Here is a 20,758-nt window from a genome sequence, read left to right on the forward strand (position 1 = left end):
GGTGGTGTTGGTGGTTGTGGGGTGGCTGGATGGGTGGTGTTGGTGGTTGTGGGGGTGGCTGGGTGGTGTTGGTGGTTGTGGGGTGGCTGGGTGGTGTTGGTGGTTGTGGGGTGGCTGGATGGGTGGTGTTGGTGGTTGGGGGGGTGGCTGGGTAGTGTTGGTGGTTGTGGGGTGGCTGGGTGGTGTTGGTGGTTGTGGGGGTGGCTGGGTGGTGTTGGTGGTTGGGGGGGGGGGTGGCTGGTCGGGAGGCTGGGCCACGTGAGCCGCGTGCGTCTGCAATTTGGGGTGGGTGGTGTGGCTGGGTGGGTGTGGTGGGGGGTGTCTCGGTTGGAGGCTGAAGAGGAGTAAGAATGCGCTGCTCCTCGCACCGCGCAGTCACAGCCCGCGCCGCCTCCTTCGCGAGTGTCGCTGCCTGCGTCTCCGTCACCGGGAATTGCGCCCCGCGTCCTCCTCGCCCCGAGGCGACGTCACAATTAGAGAGGACCTCGCGCAGATTGGAAGGTGAACGGCCGCGAGTGTCAGTGATGATGTTGAGTGATGATGATGATGTTGAGTGATGATGTTGATGTTGAGTGATGATGAGTGATGATGTTGAGTGATGATGATGATGATGTTGAGTGATGATGTTGTGTGATGATGACGAGTGATGATGTTGTGTGATGATGATGAGTGATGATGTTGATGTTGAGTGATGATGTTGAGTGATGATGTTGATGTTGAGTGATGATGTTGAGTGATGATGTTGAGTGATGATGTTGAGTGATGATGATGATGATGATGTTGAGTGATGAGTGATGCTGTTGAGTGATGATGTTGAGTGATGATGTGTGATGATGATGATGTTGAGTGATGATGTTGAGTGATGGTGTTGAGTGATGATGTGTGATGATGATGATGTTGAGTGATGATGTTGAGTGATGATGTTGTTGAGTGATGATGTTGAGTGTTGATGTTGTTGAGTGATGATGTTGGTGATGATGATGATGTTGAGTGATAATGTTGAGTGATGATGTTGTTGAGTGATGATGTTGTTGAGTGATGATGTTGTTGAGTGATGATGTTGAGTGATGATGTTGCTGAGTGATGATGTTGAGTGATGATGTTGATGTTGAGTGATGATGTTGAGTGATGATGTTGAGTGATGATGTTGAGTGATGATGTGTGATGATGATGATGTTGAGTGATGATGTTGAGTGATGATGTTGAGTGATGATGTTGAGTGATGATGTTGAGTGATGATGTGTGATGATGATGATGTTGCGTGAGCAGCAGCGGTGGACTTTGTGTGTAAATTACTTTACTAGCAGAGGTGGAGGACAAGACACGTGGGTTTTACGCGTGTGTAAATAAGTCTGTGACATCTTTCGTCTGGTGTGAATGTGAATTCGCTTGTTAATTTGGTTACTAGGAGAGTTGAGTCGACATGAATGTCTCTCTCATCGTGTACAACGCACCGGTGTCGATGTGACTGCAGTGGCATGGCCTGGTAATACTCGGCGTCAATTCAATATAATGTTATCGTAGTATATCGAGGTAATTACATGTACACACATTTTCTAATGTAAAAACATTTAAATGTAAACCGCAAATGCAGAATTGTCAAGTTATGTTTATTTACAACTACGGTACCGTTCACATAAGAGCATACGAGCAACGTGGTGTATGTGTCGTAGATTGTTGATGTTCCTTACATGGGTGAGCGTGTGGCACAGAGTCACACTGGAGTGGCTTGCTTTGGGGATGGAACGGGGCATCAAATCAGCAACGATGTACGAATACCAAAGCTCACCGACGTGCCATAACGTTTTAATCGGTGTTGTGTCACCTGTTTTGCAATGACACGGATCCGATATATGGACATTGCCAAAAAAATATGGGGAAAGGCTGAACGTGTGCAGAAAATGCACTGCGAAGTCGTCAGGCGCTTGATTAGAATTATAGAGAGAGGCAAAAAGAGGAATAAACACAAGTTACGTACATCATGTTGACTAAGTACAGGAAGTGGGGTTGAGCAGGACATGCTGCGACACGGGATGATGGCTGGTGGTCGAGATTAATAGCAGCTGAAGGCGCTATTAACACGCGGCAAAGAGTGGATGTCCACCAGGGAGATGAAGCAACGACATCAACTTTTGCGCAAGAGCGAGCTCGATTGTTGCTGCTTAAGACCGTTCGGGATGGCGAGGCTTCGGGGAGGCCTTCATCTAGCAGTGGATCGATAATGGCCGATTATATTAACGATCAGTTCTGTGTAATGGGGTTCACATCACCGCGGCACCCACGGGAGGTGCTACTATTCACCACAACGTTCAAAAGAAGATTATTGAATGAAACCAGAAGCTTTGGTCGCGACAATTAATCGAATTCGTCGTGGGCATTGTGTGTGGTGAACCCCTGGGTGAAAAAGGTAAAGGTGCAGCCCTGCAAATTCTTGATCTGTGCAACTGCTGCTGGTGGAGCATCTCCACTAAAGGCATCTCTGGAGAGCCCCTCCAGAGGGTGTTCACTCCTGCATAGGCGGATGATTTATTACAGACCTTATTTTTTCTCTTTTTCTATTTCACTACACGGGATTTTTTTTACAACGATGGCGTAAGCTGGGTGTTACATAAGATGATAGTTTTTTACTTGTTTTTTTTTACCAGAAATACATTTTCAAGAAGTACACCCCAACTGCTCGGACGGAAGTTCTGGCGGCAAACGCATACAGAAAGATACGTGGTTAAAGGGGCAAAGTGCCTGTAATAAACAAGGGGGGGGGGGGTCTAACGATGTGTTTTTTCACTGATTGATGTTTGATTCTTAAGCTCGCCAGTCACAAATTGATTTGCGGATGTAAGAAATGACATTTATCGAGTCATGTATGTTGTATAGAATGGTTTCATATCACTATTGCAGCCAACCGGGTGCTGCTACATTCATGGTAATCTTGATTTGAAGCTTTCGTGACTCTTGGGTTCTTTCGGTAAAGTCACGCTGGTTCAGCAGTTCCACTGCTGGATTATTTTATCCGCCTGAGGACGACCGCTTGTGTTGCGATCGAAACGTCGTGATATATATTTTTTGTTTTATTTTATTTTTCTACCTACGTGACTTTACCGAAAGAACCAATGAGCACTCATGGTAATGTTAAAATAGTATTGATATGTTTGTTTTTATGGATCGAATAACAACCCTGAATTATATCAATCAATTGAATTGGGAGAGGCGGCGAAATGTGACGTGCCTAGTTCCTGACGGAAGGGCGGCACGTTGGGAGACACAACTTTGCCACAACTTGGAAGTCTTCAGCGAGCCACCTCATCACGTGACGTTTCCGTGACCGTCAGGTCGCCGTTGACTGCGTCTCTGAAATGTTCTCTTCTCCGTCTACTTTCTCACTGTTGTCCAGCTCACAGTTTGCCTTGCAATGCCGTTCTCGTCCATACGATGCAGACAATTTACGCGTCTCTATCATCTCTTTCTGATTAATATCCTCCACCGTTGATCATCCGGTTTTTCTCGTGACCTCTCTGTTGGTGACCCTGTCCTTCCAGACTATTCCCACGATCATTCTGACCATCGGTGGTGGTAGTGCGCTGCCTCAGGACCTTCATGTGTGCCCACTATTGTGTGCCATGTTTCCGCTGTACACACAGCAAAAGCCATGGGTTTGTATCATCTCATCTTCGTGGCTTGTACTCATTCCCTTGCGTCTACAGATGTTAGCTTGCCTTCCTTGCCGAATAATATGTAAGAAAGGAGCTGTTCAGAGACAAATGATATAAGAATTTGGGTTTGCTCATGCAAAAGGCCAAGGCGACCGAATGTGCATCTTACTGCGTACATATTTGTACTTATTTACAGTCAATCGGTTTCCTAAACACTTCCAATTAGCACAGTTGGCCACGTACGGTGCGGCAGAAGTTCAACATACCACAAAACTAACATGACATCTATAATGCAAGGCAGCAACAAGGAAGTCAAACCACCACTGTATTCCCAATTAAATTTAGTTCGTTAAAATTATTTCATGAATTAAACTGACGTTAATCTTAAGTAATATATATAAAAGGAAAATTTGTGTGTGTCTGTTCAAAATGTTTAACGTACTTCCCGTCATGCAACAAACTTGAAATTTGCCATGTGGGTACTTTCCAGACTGTACACCATTCAAAAACGTTAAAAATAGACTTCTGTATTTTTCTTGGGGGGGGAGAGCGCAATAATGCAGAGATTCTGCACGGCAAGTGAGCTGTGACGTCACATGTGTCATGTCACCCGCATGTGGAAGCGTCACGCAGTGTGCCTGTTCATGTCACGCACCCCCCCCACCCTCCACGAGTTAAGTGCCATACAAATGTGTTGCAGGTCTACGGCGTTCTTCGCGCAGCATTGCTGCTTTATTATTTCAGTCGTTTACTGCCATACGCACCCTGAAAGTCGTGTGTCTGCTGCAAGCGCGTGTATGTGGACGTGTGCGCGTGTGCGTGTGGGGGGAGCGGTAGTGTAGTGGTTAGTGCGCTGTCTGTGTGTCTGTGTGTGTGTGTGGGGGGAGCGGTGGTGTAGTGGTTAGTGCGCTGTCTGTGTGGGGGGAGCGGTAGTGTAGTGGTTAGTGCGCTGCGCTACGAACCCGGCGACCCGCGTTTGATTCCCGCTCACGGCCACCACCGGTGACGATTATTTGAACTGGTCCTGGACCTCCCCTAGGTCGACTCAGCCTCAAACGAGTAATTGGTGTGCTGTGTGAACTTCGCGACTGGGGAGACAAAGGCGGCCGGGCGTGGTGAATCCAAGTCCCGGGCGAAGCCGGGTAGTAAAGCTAGTATAAGTACATATAAAATGGCCTTAGGGCCATGTGAACGCATACTTGTCATTATTTTGGCCAGCACGCCTGATTTCCATGTTGTATAACAAAGCACCTATACTTTTTTTTATACTTTATAAATGAGAAAAAATAAGTAAGAAATGTATTCCTGAAACGCAAATATGGCCTTGCAAAAATATGCATTGCTTTCCTGGGCCTTGCAGATTGATTTGAAATGTTGTTTAGCCAAGCATTATAGCTGTTCTGTTCAAAGGGTAAGACACATGACTGTAAATTGTAATATGGAAAGACATTTAATAACATTTAAAACACATAATTTAAGTCGTGAAAAAGGATAATTCAACGTTTACGTCAGAGCTGGAAAATGTTCAACTCAGTTGAACCAAACTCCATGGAACAACAATAGTAGGTTTTGATTTGCAACAAAGATAAAGCTCCGAACCATAATTTTTTTTAAAGCTAAATGAAAGGAAACAGCTTGGACAGGGAAGAGGCTTTTCCAAACAGCAGCAGCGGGACACTGGGAAACCCATCGCCCATTGTTTGCGAGCTGCCTCATTGTCAGATAATTCCACACTTGTGGATTTGCCGGTGCTTTGGAGGGCAGAAGTTTGGCATTGAATGCAAATGATGTCAATGTACAGCGTAATTCCGTGGCCCACCTGTTTGCTTTATCCAAAAGCAAGCAGAGGCACAATCGTCAAAGGGGACAGCACCCAGCGTTACTTACGTCCTTGTGTTTCCTAACCGCCAAAAGAAAACACCGTTTGACATTTATTTGGAATTTGTATGGAATTGTATTGGAGAATTCCCATGAAAGGGGTGGAGCGGTGGTGTTGAGAATTAGCACGAGCGGTTAAAGCAGACATTTAAGACTGCATCATTTTCTTGGTTCTTTCGGTAAAGTCACGTAGAAGGGAAGTAATAAAATAATAAAAATAAAACATAATAAAACAATTCTCACGACGTTTCGGCCAAAACGTCGTGAGAATTGTTTTATTATGTTTTATTTTTATTATTTTATTACTTCCCTTCTACGTGACTTTACCGAAAGAACCAAGAAGATGAATCCCTGCAGTCACGAAAGTTTTAAATCGAAAAATTGACTGCATCATTATTTAGAAGGTGAGACAATGCGAATGAAACCCACGTTCCTCTTGTGTTCCTCGTGTGTGCCATGAAGTGGGAAATAAGTCGCTTGGGATTTCCCTCCCAATTTAATCGCTGGTTATCCCACCGCACGATCAACCCAGCAACTTGAATGTGCTTCCCACCCAAGGCGAACTAATAGCAGTGACGCGTGATATCTCAACAAACCGGTCCTACCGTCAACCGCCTATTCACCAACCCACACTGATCAGCATGGTGAGGGATGGGCCAACAAACCCCATTACCAATACAGTGTCAAGAGCTCTTCATCCAGCAGTGGATTGACAAAGGGCTGTACATTATGTTGTATTACTCTTGGTGTTACCAAACTCATTATGTGCTGCTGCGGCGTGTTCTGGATAATAGGTTCCTATCAATAACGTGGGGTAAAACCAGCAGTGCTTGTTTTGCAAGTCTAAGTTTAACTCTGATGATGAGACTCAGAAGGTGCAAAACCGGTCCATGTTTAAAAAATGCTGCTGGTAATCACAAGTTTGGAAGGCCAATAGGCTGATAGACTAAAGGTATACATTACAATTACAGAATGAAGGCAGTGCCGGAGTAAGCTAGTGCGGGACTGTAGCATATGTTATAAAGGGGCCCTAAATAAAAAAAAAACATATTAAAACACAAATGTTTAACTTGCACAGTAAAGTAATTGCATTTTTTCATTTGCTATACAGCCAGATAATACGACAAATCGCTAACCTTAAACACCCAGTCGTTCATAAAAGTTGAAGGCAGTGTATTACTATAGTAATAGAGCAAGTGCAGAATCACTGAACCGGAATTGATAGCTTGAAAGCATTTAGCGCGGGGCCCTTAAAAGTGCGGGGCCCGCAGCTACATTTGTGGCGACTGTTGCTACGAGGATAATCCGGCACTGCATGAAGGTCAATGTATTACCGTAATTGTATTACCATAAATGGTAACAAATGGCTTTAAACAGACAACTACCATATCTGCCTGCGCCAAACATGGTTTGCTAAGTTTGTTGTGAGTCATTGAATAATTTATGCTCAATATTTCCTGCCTAATTGAGTCCCACTTTGCTGACACTTTCCCCCTGTACTGCACGTGTTGTGGAGGTCTCTGCGTTGTTCTTTACATACAACACACCGTCACAGTTTTGCATTTATGAGAACACTTTTTAAAGTATGAACAAATTGTTCGTGTCGGGCTGCAATGTATTTCTCACACCACTGCTGGTATCAGGGCCTCCACTAGACGGAGCTCTAAAGCGCCCCTTTTAAGGTGCAAATTGGCCTATTAGTCCAAGCTGTCTAGATGAGATAGGAGTACCCACACATTACCCCACCACAAACTACCTGCTGGTGGACTAACTGTGGTGTCCTTATACGGCTGGGTGGATAGAGGGGGGCTGGTGGCTTTAAGAAACCTGCACCATTCTTTCAACTGCTGGTAGACAGAACCCACGACCTCTGAGTTGCAAGTCTGGTTTGTGAACCATTACACATTGGCACCTTAAGACAAAAACACTGGATAACAGCAACTGAAGCACAATTTTTCATGAAGTGCACTTTTATTTGTTAAATTAACTTGATATACTCGAGTCAGATTTTGAGCTAAGCGGGTGTTTGAAATTCAGACATTACGGACTCCCATCTGAAAAATGCGTGTGTATGCTCAAAGGACATCTGGAAAAAATGTATTCAGCGATTTTTTTTTTGTATGAATAGGACAGTGACGTGACTAATGGAAGTGGATTTGGCATAGCAACCTGTGTGGTGCGTGAAGAACAACAAAGATACAAAGGGTGAACACCTGCTTTAGCACGGCGACTTTGCAGAACCTCGTCGACACGTCTTCGCTCGTGTGGCCTCGTATATAAATGCAGAGTAGTGACTTTAATCCTTCTGTCGCCCACAAATCCAATCTTGCCTCGTCACTGCACACAAGATAATGTTGAAAAAGCTCATCGTAAAAATATACCCATGGCTGGCGTCAGCACAGATTTGTCACACACACACAGTTCCTCCTCGTGACAAAGGCAGCCTGCGAGTGGAAGAGCTAGTTTTGGTGTTTTGTGACGGGAAGCGGCTGAAAATACGCTGTGTTCTTTCACAAGCTTATCGTACCCCCTGGCATGTTCCCATCTGAATTATTTTAGTATCCATTTTACAAAAAAAACATTTGTGAAATGGATAACGAAAAGCAGCGTTGTGTGCATGCACGCAGGAATTTCGCCATTAGACACCCGCATATAATATAAAGTCACGCTTTGTGTGCTATATGGTCAAAATGTGAACTATGATATGCGTTATATTTATAATGAAGGACTGCTGTGGCAACCAGACGTATAAACCTTCAATCTGGCCAGGAGGTCGCGAGCAGTTAAATCCTCGTTGGGTGTTGCCTTGGTCCACCACCCCTCTGGGTTCGATAAAGCGAGTTTCACGTTGCGGAGAAATAAACAGAGGTTGTCCTAGTGATAGATACCCCCCCCCCCCGACCATCATCATTTTAACGTGGGATTTACACGGCTGGCTCAGCGCTTCAAACAATAGATTGACACCACCTCTACCCTCACTTGAGCAATCGCATAGGCTTTGAAATGTGTAGACATTGCAATGTGTATTCCACTTTTCCCCGACAGTCTGCATGTTAACTTTCGTGTGCGCTGTCTCTTAGGTTACGTCTAACATTTAAGAGTGCATTGCCCATTGGGTGGGGTGTGACTGAGTTTTGCGGCGTGGGTGAGTAATATTAGCAGACCGGAATAGCCAAACACTTTAAGTGTGTGTTTTGGCAATTACATCACAATAATGGAGAGTACTGCTGCTTTGGGTTTTTGTTGCTGAATGGCTATATGATGTGTATTAAGTTTTTACCGAGGGCTGGCAGTCACAACCCAAAATACACAACCCAGAGCAATGGTGTGGAGTCCTTCCAGAGTTCCTGTTTGATTACCGCATTGTAGTTGATAATCGCGCCTTTTCCAACGTGGTGTGCTTTATGTAGTGATTTAATTGTTCGAGTCGTTGTAAACATAGACAAGAACATATTGCACAAAATACGTTTCTGTTGGACACTGCGTTCGTAGGAAACATTGCACAGTTTGCATTTTGTCTAAACTTTTTTTGCAGACTGTCTGATACACGGGGAAAACATATCATGTTTCAGTCAAGGAAGGATGGAAGAAGAAGAGCTGGGATCTTTTGAAAGTATAAAGAGGATCGGATGAGGACTATAGATGAGTGGCAGACAAGAAGTCGTGGACCAGTTGGTTTTTAACAAAAGAAGAAGAATAGAGTAGTGGATTGATGCCGTCAGACACTAGGGCATTGCAAAGGTTAATGGGGAGTGAGGAAGGAGAGGTGAAAAACGTATGGTGTCTGCATGGTGAACCACCTAGCCAGGAGTGTCTTCACTTCGTGAAGAAGCTCCTTGCGCGTGGTGTGAAACGTTGGACACCGTGTTGAACGACACATGCTGTACAACCCAATAACGCCTGCCAGAGCTATGAAGCACAACCGCGCAAACTGACGCAGGAGCGGAAACTGACCGATGTCTGACTTGTTGATTTTACATTTCTTGACAGGCAGCAGCAGTGCTTGACCCCCCCCCCCCCCCCCACCGCGCTGGTGAACTGGCGAGCGGAGCTGCCATGCCAATCGGCAAACCCATCTATCTCAAGACCCCCTTGTCGAAAAGGGGCCGCAAGGTTCACCTCCGAGATATCCTCAAACCGGAGATGATCAGCTCCCCCATGGGGGAACTGCGACACCTGGCTCACATCGGACGTGCCGGCAAGGCGGATATGTTCGGAGACCTCACTTTCCTCCAGGTGTGTACACACTATTTATTATTATTATTTGGGGGGCGCCACGGCGGCTAATTGTCAACTACCTCTCCTGGTATGCCAGAGGTCGTGGGCTCGATCCCGACCCTGACGCCTGCTGCTCTATATTTGTAGTTTGCTTGTCTCTCTCCCCGTGGTCGCGTGGATTTTTATCCAGGTCCTCCGGCTTTTTCCTCCACATTTAGAAACATGCGTTTAGAGTATTTGGCTGCTAGAAATGTCCACATGATAAGCCACTTCGTTGAGCTATCATTTGTGGCTCGGTCGCTTCTGAAAAATAACTATATAGCTCAATGGGCCTTACCTGGGGAAAAATAATTTTGGTTTTAGTTATATATTATCACTTAGTTTTTTTGTCTTTTCTCCAAACTTCAACCCGATTTTACCATCGTTAGGGTTTAATTCCACCCGGGTCTGATTAGGTTAATGACCCCAAAAATATTCCAGACCTGGCACACCACATCTAGTGTACCTCTAACTATGGATACTTTTCACGTGTCTGTCGATACTGGTGACCCGGAGAGTATTCAGTGACAAATTAAGCCCTGCCTATCAATCAGTATCATGTCATGAGATGCTGAATCCATTCAACCCGCCTCCCAAGGTAGAGAATGGCCTGTGGAAGCTGATATCATATAACTGCTGTACTTGTGCTTACCGTAACAATATATTTTACACTCTGATCGTGTTTTGTGTTATTTGTTGCTGTCACATTCTGACCTGCCCCTGCTGGACATCTGTGACAATGAACTTCATAGCTCATTGGATTTCTCCAGAATAAATAAATATTCTGATGATTCTATGAAGTGGCCTCTGATCCACACAGCAGAGGACAGTACTTCCACACCCACACTTCCACAAAGTGATGTCAGTCGCATGACGGTCAAACTGATATTTATAATTCTCAAGAGTCAGAATTTCACCAAAATAAGTAGAGCTAAATTTAATATACTTCAGTTTTGTTGTACAGTTGTTGGTGACGGGACTTAGGCAATCAACTTGCTCCACTTGATCTCATCATGGGTGACCACCTGGATTCAAGATCTCACCAGGTCTGGCTCATTGCTCTGACCCCTGAACTATCTGGCTACGTACAATAAAAGCACATCTCAGTGGAAAAAAACCTGTCATTGAGGAATTGGTTTTGTAATAGTGAAAGTGGTCTTATGGTGCTCATGTCTGATTTACAGCCCTGAGCCACGACTGGTGAAAGTTCCCTATTCATATGGTGGGGAAAAATGTGTGGGAGCAGGGAAGTCTATCCATAAGTCAACCAACCACTGGTGACTTCCCACAAAGTGCTGCTCATTTCATTGACCTAAAGGGATAAAGACCTGAGTTGAAGCCTAACGAGAATTGAACTTAACCCCTAACTAGAATTTAACTTTTAACTTTCTGAATTGCGAGCCACTCGCTGTGACTTCAGGGCCACTGAATCATACTGTTGGTGGCATGTTTAGCAACAACGGTGATGGACTTTGTTCAAACAGGAAAGCGTCACTGTGTCTCAGAGCCATCAGGAGGGTCTGGCATCAGGGACGTTTGTCCAATTCATTATTAATGAGTGTCTTTCATGTGGAAGGAAACCAAATTACCCAGTGCTTTGTTCGATATAGGATGAAAAAAAGCAACCGGCACCCAGCGTCAATGCCACTAATGTCCGGGTGTGCAGGGCCGCTTTGACTTGGTGCCAGATTTTCGAGGGCGTTTATCAACTGCGAGCGAAGGCTACATGGATGGACGAGAGGCAGACCTGTCGGCCGATCAGCCCATGCTCAAGACCGCAGTGTCGCTGCCATCCTTGATCGAGCCTATGGCCTTGCCGCAAGAGCACGAGGAGCACAGCGGGTCTGTGGGCGTGGCCTCCAAAGGAGCGCTGATGCTGGCACCACCAAAGCCACCCCGGCTTTACCTGGACCAGGCTGCCGATGAGGTGAGCGATGCGACGGGCTTGCCAACGTCACCACTTGTCTGCTACACAGGTCACAAATGTCTTCTGCTGACATTAGCCGCGCATGCCATGACGTCACAATAAGTCCTCAAGTGCCTATTTTTTGGTGACGTTAAACGGAAGGAAAATCGGTCTCAGTCGAGCTCATTGCAAAGTTTCAAGTCGTCAGATGATTTTATATGTATGGTACATTATTCTATACAACTAATTTTACATTTATTTCCCCCAACGTTGTTAGGCAGGGATTGGCTTCCTCAAATACATAAACTTATCTGTGGCATTTTCCATAACTCATGGAGAGTCTATCTGTGTATAACATCTCGGCAATATTTCATTTTTATCTCAACAATGGAAAAACAAACATTCAGATTTTATTTATTACTCGAGCACAGCAGTGATTCTTGGAGACAGTAAACAGGGGGGACCGAGGGGGAGGGGAAGGAGGAGCGTCACCTAAAATTGAGGATGGGGATGGTCACAGAGGAGCCCATATCCACATGGTCAATGTAAAGACTCCACACGTGACAAAGCACTTCCTAAGAGCACACCAGGGAGGTCTTGTGTTCCCTGCAACAGAATCTGGCAGAAGGGAGGTTTGGTGGTATCCACCGAACTTGAGTGCCTTCCTAGCTACCAAAGAAGCAGCTTCTGAATGGGGGGGAGACTCATTTATTAGTGGGGAGAAAGTGAATTTCCAGCTCCCTCCCCAATAGAAATTGCCACTGCTTAAAATCCTGATCTGGGATCAACGGAGTTCATCATTCAACCCTTCCCATTCAATACATTGAGTGCCACTTTTTATGAATTCGACGTTGGTTGTCCGAAGAATACCATTATATTCCTGACATAGCAATATGGAATTCCCACCACTGACTGGCTCAGGGCTATAAACAGATGAGGGCAGACCCATGTTTGTTTTGGCAGTGATGTAACAACAATTCCGCAATGCAGCATGAGGTTACATAAATTGATGAAGTTCCTCAATCATGACCAGGATGAGAGGACAAGAAATAAAACAATTCACGGCCAAAATATAGAAGCCAAAAACTCCTCACCACAATTTCCAGTAACAGCATGAATATTTAGAATGCATCATCATCATCATGATAATATATACAAGATTATGAACATGTACAGTATCTATATGTTTTTCGTGGATAATATTTAGATCAACGGCACTGATTAAAACATTGTTGATGTCTAAAATAATAAAAAATATTGATCGACAGAGACCTTTCTCGATTTACCGCTGCATGAAGGCCTCTGCATGCCATGCCAATCATTGGGGTTGGTTGTCTATACTTCACCACACTGGTCAGTGCTGGTCGGTGGAGGGGTGGGGAGGAGCCCATGACCAGCACCACGCACGGCCACCTTTGTCTCCTGAATGGTGTAGTTCACACACCGCACCAGGTACTCATTTGAGGCTGAGTCGACCTAGACCGATTCAGATAATCATCAACGGTGTTGGCCGTGAGCGGGAATCGAACTCGGGCTGCCGGGTTCGTAGCATGGCGTGCTAACCACTGCGCCACCGCTCCCCACACTATGTACACACGTAACTATATCACGATTATGTTAGCAACTCCCTCGGGGCGAAACATAACAAATGACTTTGAGAAAGGTCTGTGGCAGCGCCTCGGGGGGTGGGGTGGAGGCACTGCTTCCCATGTGCGCTCTTTCCCCTCTGTGCCCTGCCCACCTCCGCACGCAATTGGAAATGACCGCGTCAGGCAGTGACGTCAATGGCATGATTTATTTTATTTGGGACTAACTCTTACAACAATCGCTAGAATGTTTTTGTATTGTTTTAGCCATCGGCAGTCGTGCCTTAGATGTTCCGGAGCTATTCTTGCTCACCGATACTGTATGTTTTACTGATTGCAATAATTAATATCATGACTTAAAAAAATACTGATTGTTTATTGTGACTGGCATACATTTGCTTCATTGTTTTAAGCCTTATATAATGTAGTTCAGTGTAATAATACACGAATACAATACGTTTGTGAGATTGGAAAGCTATTGGTATATGATGCTGTCTTGTACATGTATATTGAACTTTTTTCGCATCACACGTATAACAAATGCTACACAAAAGAAAGGTATTTGGTTATTTTTTTGCATTAATTGCAGACATCGTTCTATGATTTAGATATGTTGTGTTTGCTTAAACATTGAACAAATAAGTATACACATTTCATTCCAATAAATATGGTTCACTTATTTGATGATGTAAACTGTACAGGGCATATATTAACTCCTGCACTGATTTTTCTATTCTATCTTCATCATAAGGAATTAAGTTGCATTGATTCTAACAGACAAATCCAAGATAATCAGTGGCATGTCCGTCCTCAACAATTCAACACAGGATATCGATAACAGTCCACTACATGGGAAGTGAAAAGTGTTATTGTCAGTGGCCTAAACATTGCTCCGTGTTTTTCTCAGGATGATGTCAAGTCCAACAGAAGCACAGAGGACAATGAAGAGGGAAGTGCTTCCATTGGCTGTGAGTCAGTCTTCCACGCAACATCACAAGATCTGCATTCCTTGCCCACGAACGGAACAATGAATTCCTCACACCAGGAGTATCATGGCACCAGCGTTAGCAACGGACACAATGTGGGCAACGAGCGACTTTCCGAGTCCCAAGACTCGGACGTGGAGAGTGAGTTGCCTGAGAAGAGTGCTGCATTGCGGAGCAGTGGCTATGGGCACGTCGCGAATGGAGGACTCACAAATGGGCTCGGGTTCCCATGGGAAGCTCACCGAAACACAGGGGCGGCACCGCGGGTGGATCGGCAGCAGACTTCCCCGCGCGCTTCGGAAGGACGTAAGGGCAATGTGCACCCTCTCGTCATTTCGCCGACCAATCACAGAGACGGCCAAGAGGTGACCAAGCCAAGGTCGGGTTCCCTGATTTCGCTGCAGCTTGACCTTGGACCATCCATGCTGGAAGACATCCTTAGTGTCATGGAGGACAAAAATGAAGATGCCAGCTATAATCGGCAAAGGCCCAAAACTTACATCATGTGAGAAAAGCTGGTTCTGTCGAAGTGTGTCATTCATTTTGAGAGAGTCAAGTACTGTATTGGTGTTGGCAGTACAGTACTGCCATGACTTTATGATTGCATGGTACATTCTGAAGCTTTCGCACACAAAAACAATACTCGAGCACTCCTCGAATGCCCCTTATCAAACTATTGTTTGTTATAACTTTTGCCTAGAGGTTCCAAGCTTGCCTTTTGTACACTTACAACACATTCAAGCAGCAGCTGTTGTTTTAAATATATATTACACAAATAACAAAGTGACTTTAATGAGCCTAAATATATATTGCCTACCTAAATTATAAACTGCATGGGGCAAACATATATGGAAACACAATAATGTTTTAGCTCCTCGGTGGCTGTTTACAACTCTAGAGGAGTCACGATTGTCGTGCTGTTTTTATAATATATTTTGAAACTTAATTAACAAAAGTAGAAGGATGGATGTTCTTAAAATTAGATGTCCCTTTGTGCGGTAATGGGGGGTAAGGGGAACAGGCCTAAAAAATGCATGACACATGTTACTTTAGGCTGTTATTACCTTCCTGAAACCACCGGTTACTCCTGAGAATGCGGCGTAATATCGGCTTTTGTAGGGTGCATCTGGTGACCCCCACTTCTATTTATGTTCTCAGATTCATTGTGTCCTCTGTAGAGCACTGCGAGTGCACGAAGGCATGGGCGCACGATGCCAAGTGCGTTCCAGAATTGCCGCACAGAGCGCACCCAACACTCTGTGGTGCAGACGCTGTAAAACGGCACGATACAAAGAGCACTTTTAAACTCAGCTGTTTTACAATTAGAATGGCAGGCACGGGCGGATTGCCATCATTTTACAAGTGGCAGTACGTGGAGGAAATGTGGGAACAGGGATGAGGCAAGGCTACAGATGTTATGGATGATTAAATCGGCATCTACTGCATGGAGGAGCTGTTACTAAGGGGATTTGACATGAAACCGCTGTTTGAATCCCTGCCTCAGATTCACTTTGTTGTTTGTACCTCCCCCTTGGCTCCAGTGTACGTATCAGCACTGAGCAATGCTGTTTTTGTTAACGTAATTAATCTTAATTATAATATCTAGCACAGATATTTTGAGGGGAGAGAGTAAAGTTTCCTATTCGCTCCCCATGTCTGTCAAGTGGGGTGGGGGTGGCTAGAGACCCCCTCCGTGTTGCTGCCAACAAAGGCAGATCATCGGTGTTTTGGCCTATAAGTACTAAAAAGTGTACATGAAATACATAGTTAAGAAGTGAACAACATATTTAGCACAGAAAATGAACCAATCTACGTGACTTTACCGAAAGATCCAAAGGATATGAATTACGGCAGTCACGAACACTTTAAGTCGAGTATATAGCACATTTTCTCGGAATAATTTAAGTGGTTAGTTTTGGGTTTTCTTTTTAATACATCTGTGTGTTTGTGTATATGTGAAAGATGGGACTTTTAGAGCTGGAAATAAAAAAAGAGTATGCATTCTTTATTTTTCAAAACCCTTCAGTACTGCCCTCCAAAGTCTATAATATGATTGTTTTCTACATTTATGAGTAGAAGATGGCGCTTCAAAACAGGATCTTGTAGTTACTCCAGTGGCAGTTATTTTGTGTCATCTTCCAGAATCGCTGCTTGCCTCATAACTTTATAAGCACAGTTGTGTAAGTGTACAGGAGTGATACAATTATGATGATGATCATCAGTCAACATCAGTCTACTGCTGGATGAAGGCCCATCCAAGCCATCGCCATCTCTCACGGTCCTGCGATGTAACAGTGCACATTGTCGCAAACTAGTCTCCTCTATTGTGTCATTTTACACTTGCAGTTTAATTAATAGCTGTGAACTCACATTGTTGAGAGTATAGTCTTCAATCATCATTGCCACGAGCCATGGTCTATCCACGACTGGAAGAAGGACTCCTCATGCTGTCGCCACCCGCCATTGTCCTGCAATGCCACAATCCACCTCACTCCTGCACACACACTGATCTCATCGCTCCAAATCATTAAGTAATTATACACGTATAGAATAAGTTAATTATATCATGACTAAAAGGAAAGAATTAAAAGTTGCTAAATAAAAAAACTAATTTTGTTGGTCATTTAAATACATTTTCTGGACCCTTATCAAGAGAAAAAAGTATAATGTTGTATTAGTATTGATGTATTGGGTAATGCAGTACTGTACACATTTATTTTAAACATGCAATAGCTTTAATCAAATATGTCGTTTGCGCGTGCTTGTCTCAACGTACTATATTTGCGTGTAGTGTAATGTATAGAGTCGAAAGGGGAAATATATTTTAATATTCTGTACATATACAGAATGCTGGATTTATGTGGCATTATCTTGCGGTGAATCATTTTACGACAAACATGATTGGCAATATGCGGCGAATGCTTCTGTAATGACTGTGTCGTCAATGCCACTGCTCTTTGCTCTTCTGTACAGAACCTATCCACTTTGAATTACATTTGCTGTGACTAATGCATAGCGTGCGACTGACTTTTGTGTTCATAGAGGCATTAAACCAGAATCCAATACTTCCTACCGCCAATTGCCAGCACGGGAGGGTTGCCACCTATGCGGTACAAAAAACAACTGGGACATATCATGGGAAGAAGAATATCTGAGAATACCTGACGGAAGAGTGTATACCTTTCACGTTAATCTGTTATCTTGAGTGGGGTATTGTTATGCAGATGACAAAAATGGCGCTTGTAATGCCCTTAGGACCACTTACAGATTTCCCAGGGCAGCTATCACAAAAGGAGGACAATACTGGGAAAACCAGGATAGGGTGGCAACCCTCCCCCAAGGGGGAACTTGAGAAAGCCCCTCTACCACACTGGAAGTACTCACACTTCACTCGACCACATGCAGCCTACGGATCGACTAAACGTGGTGTACCCATTCGGTTGGGGAATTTAAGAAACCTGCACCATTGTTTCAACTGCCTGTCGTGCCAGGAGATGGAACTGGGGACCTCTGCGAGGCAAGTCCAGTGTGCTAACCATTACACCACAGCAGCGCATCTCCTCCAGCAAATGAAACTCACTATCATGAAGCGAGGCATGTGGAGGTTGTGTGGTGAGCTACAGCATGTGGGATACCGCTCACGTGGGTTGTGTTGGCTGTGGGAATGAGAGCGTCCCAGTCTCAATGCGACAAAGGAAAGAGAAGAATCACAGCTAAATCCTTCCTGTCCTTTCCCGGCCCAAAGCGGAGGTGCACAGAGGACCGATTGCCAACTAAACCTGCTTCCTTAAACACTGGCAGCTCTTCAATTAAAGTTGCACGCATTGTTTAATTGTGTAACAATGACCGTGCCACAAATGCCGTTCAATTTTTCACGGTTTCCCCTTTAGAAATGATTTCACCATCCCGTGCACGAGCACACTTGAATATCAATCGCAATCTCTGAGCGATGTGTGCGACGTGTTCGCAGGGACAGGACTGTCGAAAGTGTCCAGGCCGGCTCGGTTCACCCTGATTTGAGGCCTCCTCTGGAGCCAAAGACAAAATTTACTAAATCCCGCTCTAATGAGCTTACATGCCTGCCATTGCTTGCCAGGCAGATTACTGGCTGATTCATAAACCTGGAATGGACCTTTGGACAACGTCAGCTGCAGTGGTGATTTTATAAGGACTTGGTGGCTCGGCGGGAGAGTGAGTGGCTCAAATTCAGAAGGATGTGAGTTTAAATCGTGGTTGGAGGTTAACTGCTCCCATCATTCCTACTGGGTCGATAAAATTTGTACCACGTTGTTGGCAAGTCAACAGTGGTTTCTCCTATGGATAGACTAGCCCCCGCTATAGGGAAGTTGAACTTCTACCACTGACTCAGGGTTGTAAACAGATGATGTGCACAACCTCAATGCTCATGTGACCAGTAATTAACTTTAGACTTGTTGACGGGATCCACAAGAAGAACAGCGATGCCTCTCTATGCCCCCCTCCCACTTTATTCAAAGGCAACACCTCAGGGAGTATAGAGAAAGACCCGTCTGCAAGTTGAAGAGGAAAACACACACATATATAGTATGTGATATGTTAGGCAAGGGCTCTGCTTGATCTCCCTAGTATGAATAAGAGTAATTCCCTGACATGTCCTCTACTATCATATTTTCAGTTTAAGGAAGCGTTATTGCCAAATGTGTTGATTTTGTTTTCATTATTTGTGCTTGTACACCACTGCCAGTGCAATATCACAATAACAATTTCTACAATTTGATGATACGGTCAATGCTTTTATGACATATTTCATGCCACCGCAGCTTGCCATCTTCGTGGCACGGACCACGATTGTCATGGGCCCTGGTGCAAGGAATGGCTGGCCCCACACCTCCGTCCAATGTCTTCCCTCTTCGTAACCTGAAACCTGCGCCCCTGCGGTGCACGGTTCCCCGGTGCAGTTGCACCACCTGTGCACTCAAGTGCCACTCGAACCATCACTCACATTCTTCTGCTATATTCTACAGCTGTTGCACAGTTGACATATGCATGTATGTTGAACTTCTTTCACACCGTATGTAGTCACCCGTGCTAAGATGCGGGGGAAGGATAACAAACTAAACACAAAAAAACAGTTCTTAGGAAATGAATGTTCTCCACCATCTCGATTCGCCTTGGTTCCTGACCTCTGGGTGTCACCCCCATGTCTGTCTTAGTAACTCTGCTCCCCTCCATCCCGTGGTATACGAGTGATACACATACACTGGGCCAGGCTACAAAGAGGGGGGGGGGGTGAAACTAGGGGCCCCATTTCACTCTTTGCATCAGGGCCCATTCTAACCATGCTACATCACTGCCTCCATCCGACACATGTGCCACACCCATCGCAACCTCCTCTTCCTGATGATTACATCGACAATTAAGGGTTTCCTGCCACGATTTATTCTGGACTTGATATGATATTTTACGCATTATTTACGTGTGACCATAATCTAAAGCCAGAAGCTAAATCTGTTCTACTTCCTTTGGTAAAGTCTGCCTCTGACCCTTATAGAAGCAGACATTAATCCTGACTAAAATAAACCTGTCTTGACATGAAACTAGACCTCTTTGCTCTCCCAAAGTGATTCATGTTCGCTTATGCTTCTTAGTGTTCACAAAAGAAAAGTTATTTTGGTCTTAAATAGTTGAACTATGAGTTCCCCCATACTATGTTCCGCTTTGTTTACAATGTTAGTATTGACAATCATGGTCGGCTATGGTCTATCCACTGTTGATTGAAGGTCTACCAAAGCCATGGCCACCCCTCATTGTCTTGTGATTCAACAATACATCATGCTCTTGCATAAAAAAACTTATTTCATCGCTCCATCTCCGTGTAAAATGTCTCTCTGGGCATTTTCCTCCTTTGGTTGGCACTACATCAGTCTAGACCATTGGCAATAATCCCTTCTAGTGATGTGATCTGCCCATGTCTCTCTTGTATTTGTTATCTCATCCTTATGTCCCTCTTTCTGCCTCTCATTGTAATCCAGAACACAACTCTCCGTGCTCTTTTGCACATTTTTCAGCTTTTGTTAAATGTTTTGCCAGTGTCCATGTTTCCGATCTGTATGTTGTAGCAAGTAAAATAGATAGATTAAAAACAACTATCTAATTGATGCACTTTTGTATGGTATTTGTCATATTAAAGTTTGGTGTTTTAAAGACATTCCAACCTGCTGTCACTCATCTCTCACCACTCTGATCCCAGACCACCTTCAATAATTGCCTTAGGTATACGTACTCTGATGTGGGTTCCAGTTATGTGTGCCTTTCCAACAGTCTTCAATTGTTGAAGCAAACTTGTTGTACAAGACTTTTGTTATGACTTTTGTTTTGGCAATCGTAAACAACCAATATAAGTGAATTACAGGAAGTGATTGAAAACCACAATGAAGAATGATGCAAAGTTGGCTCAGGATAATAATCAAATGGGATTCACTTTTATTGTTGTTTTAACTTAAACATGCAGCATAT

The 20,758-nt window shown here is 44.4% G+C and overlaps 1 protein-coding gene across 1 annotated transcript; it reads left to right on the forward strand.

The window, feature by feature from the left end:
* Positions 1-361: 361 nt before the first annotated feature.
* On the forward strand, positions 362-17,363 carry LOC133342433 (cdc42 effector protein 3-like). Its single transcript, XM_061551620.1, has 4 exons — positions 362-501; positions 9,519-9,764; positions 11,452-11,712; positions 14,185-17,363. The coding sequence occupies exons 2-4, from the start codon at positions 9,585-9,587 to the stop codon at positions 14,770-14,772; spliced, it is 1,029 nt and encodes a 342-aa protein (XP_061407604.1). The 5' UTR covers positions 362-501; positions 9,519-9,584; the 3' UTR covers positions 14,773-17,363.
* The last annotated feature ends 3,395 nt before the right edge of the window (positions 17,364-20,758 follow it).

The sequence above is a fragment of the Lethenteron reissneri genome, chromosome 14 (assembly GCF_015708825.2).
Source record: "Lethenteron reissneri isolate LAM-NWPU_2019-01 chromosome 14, ASM1570882v1, whole genome shotgun sequence".
Lineage (NCBI taxonomy): Eukaryota > Metazoa > Chordata > Hyperoartia > Petromyzontiformes > Petromyzontidae > Lethenteron > Lethenteron reissneri.

What these genes read in the sequence shown, in the direction of transcription:
- LOC133342433 (XM_061551620.1), top strand. Translation starts at nt 9,585, where the DNA reads ATGCCAATCGGCAAACCCATCTATCTCAAGACCCCCTTGTCGAAAAGG. An exon ending in GAGACCTCACTTTCCTCCAG is followed by an intron (nt 9,765 to 11,451) that starts GTGTGTACACAC and finishes CCGGGTGTGCAG; the next exon opens with GGCCGCTTTGACTTGGTGCC. An exon ending in TGGACCAGGCTGCCGATGAG is followed by an intron (nt 11,713 to 14,184) that starts GTGAGCGATGCG and finishes TGTTTTTCTCAG; the next exon opens with GATGATGTCAAGTCCAACAG.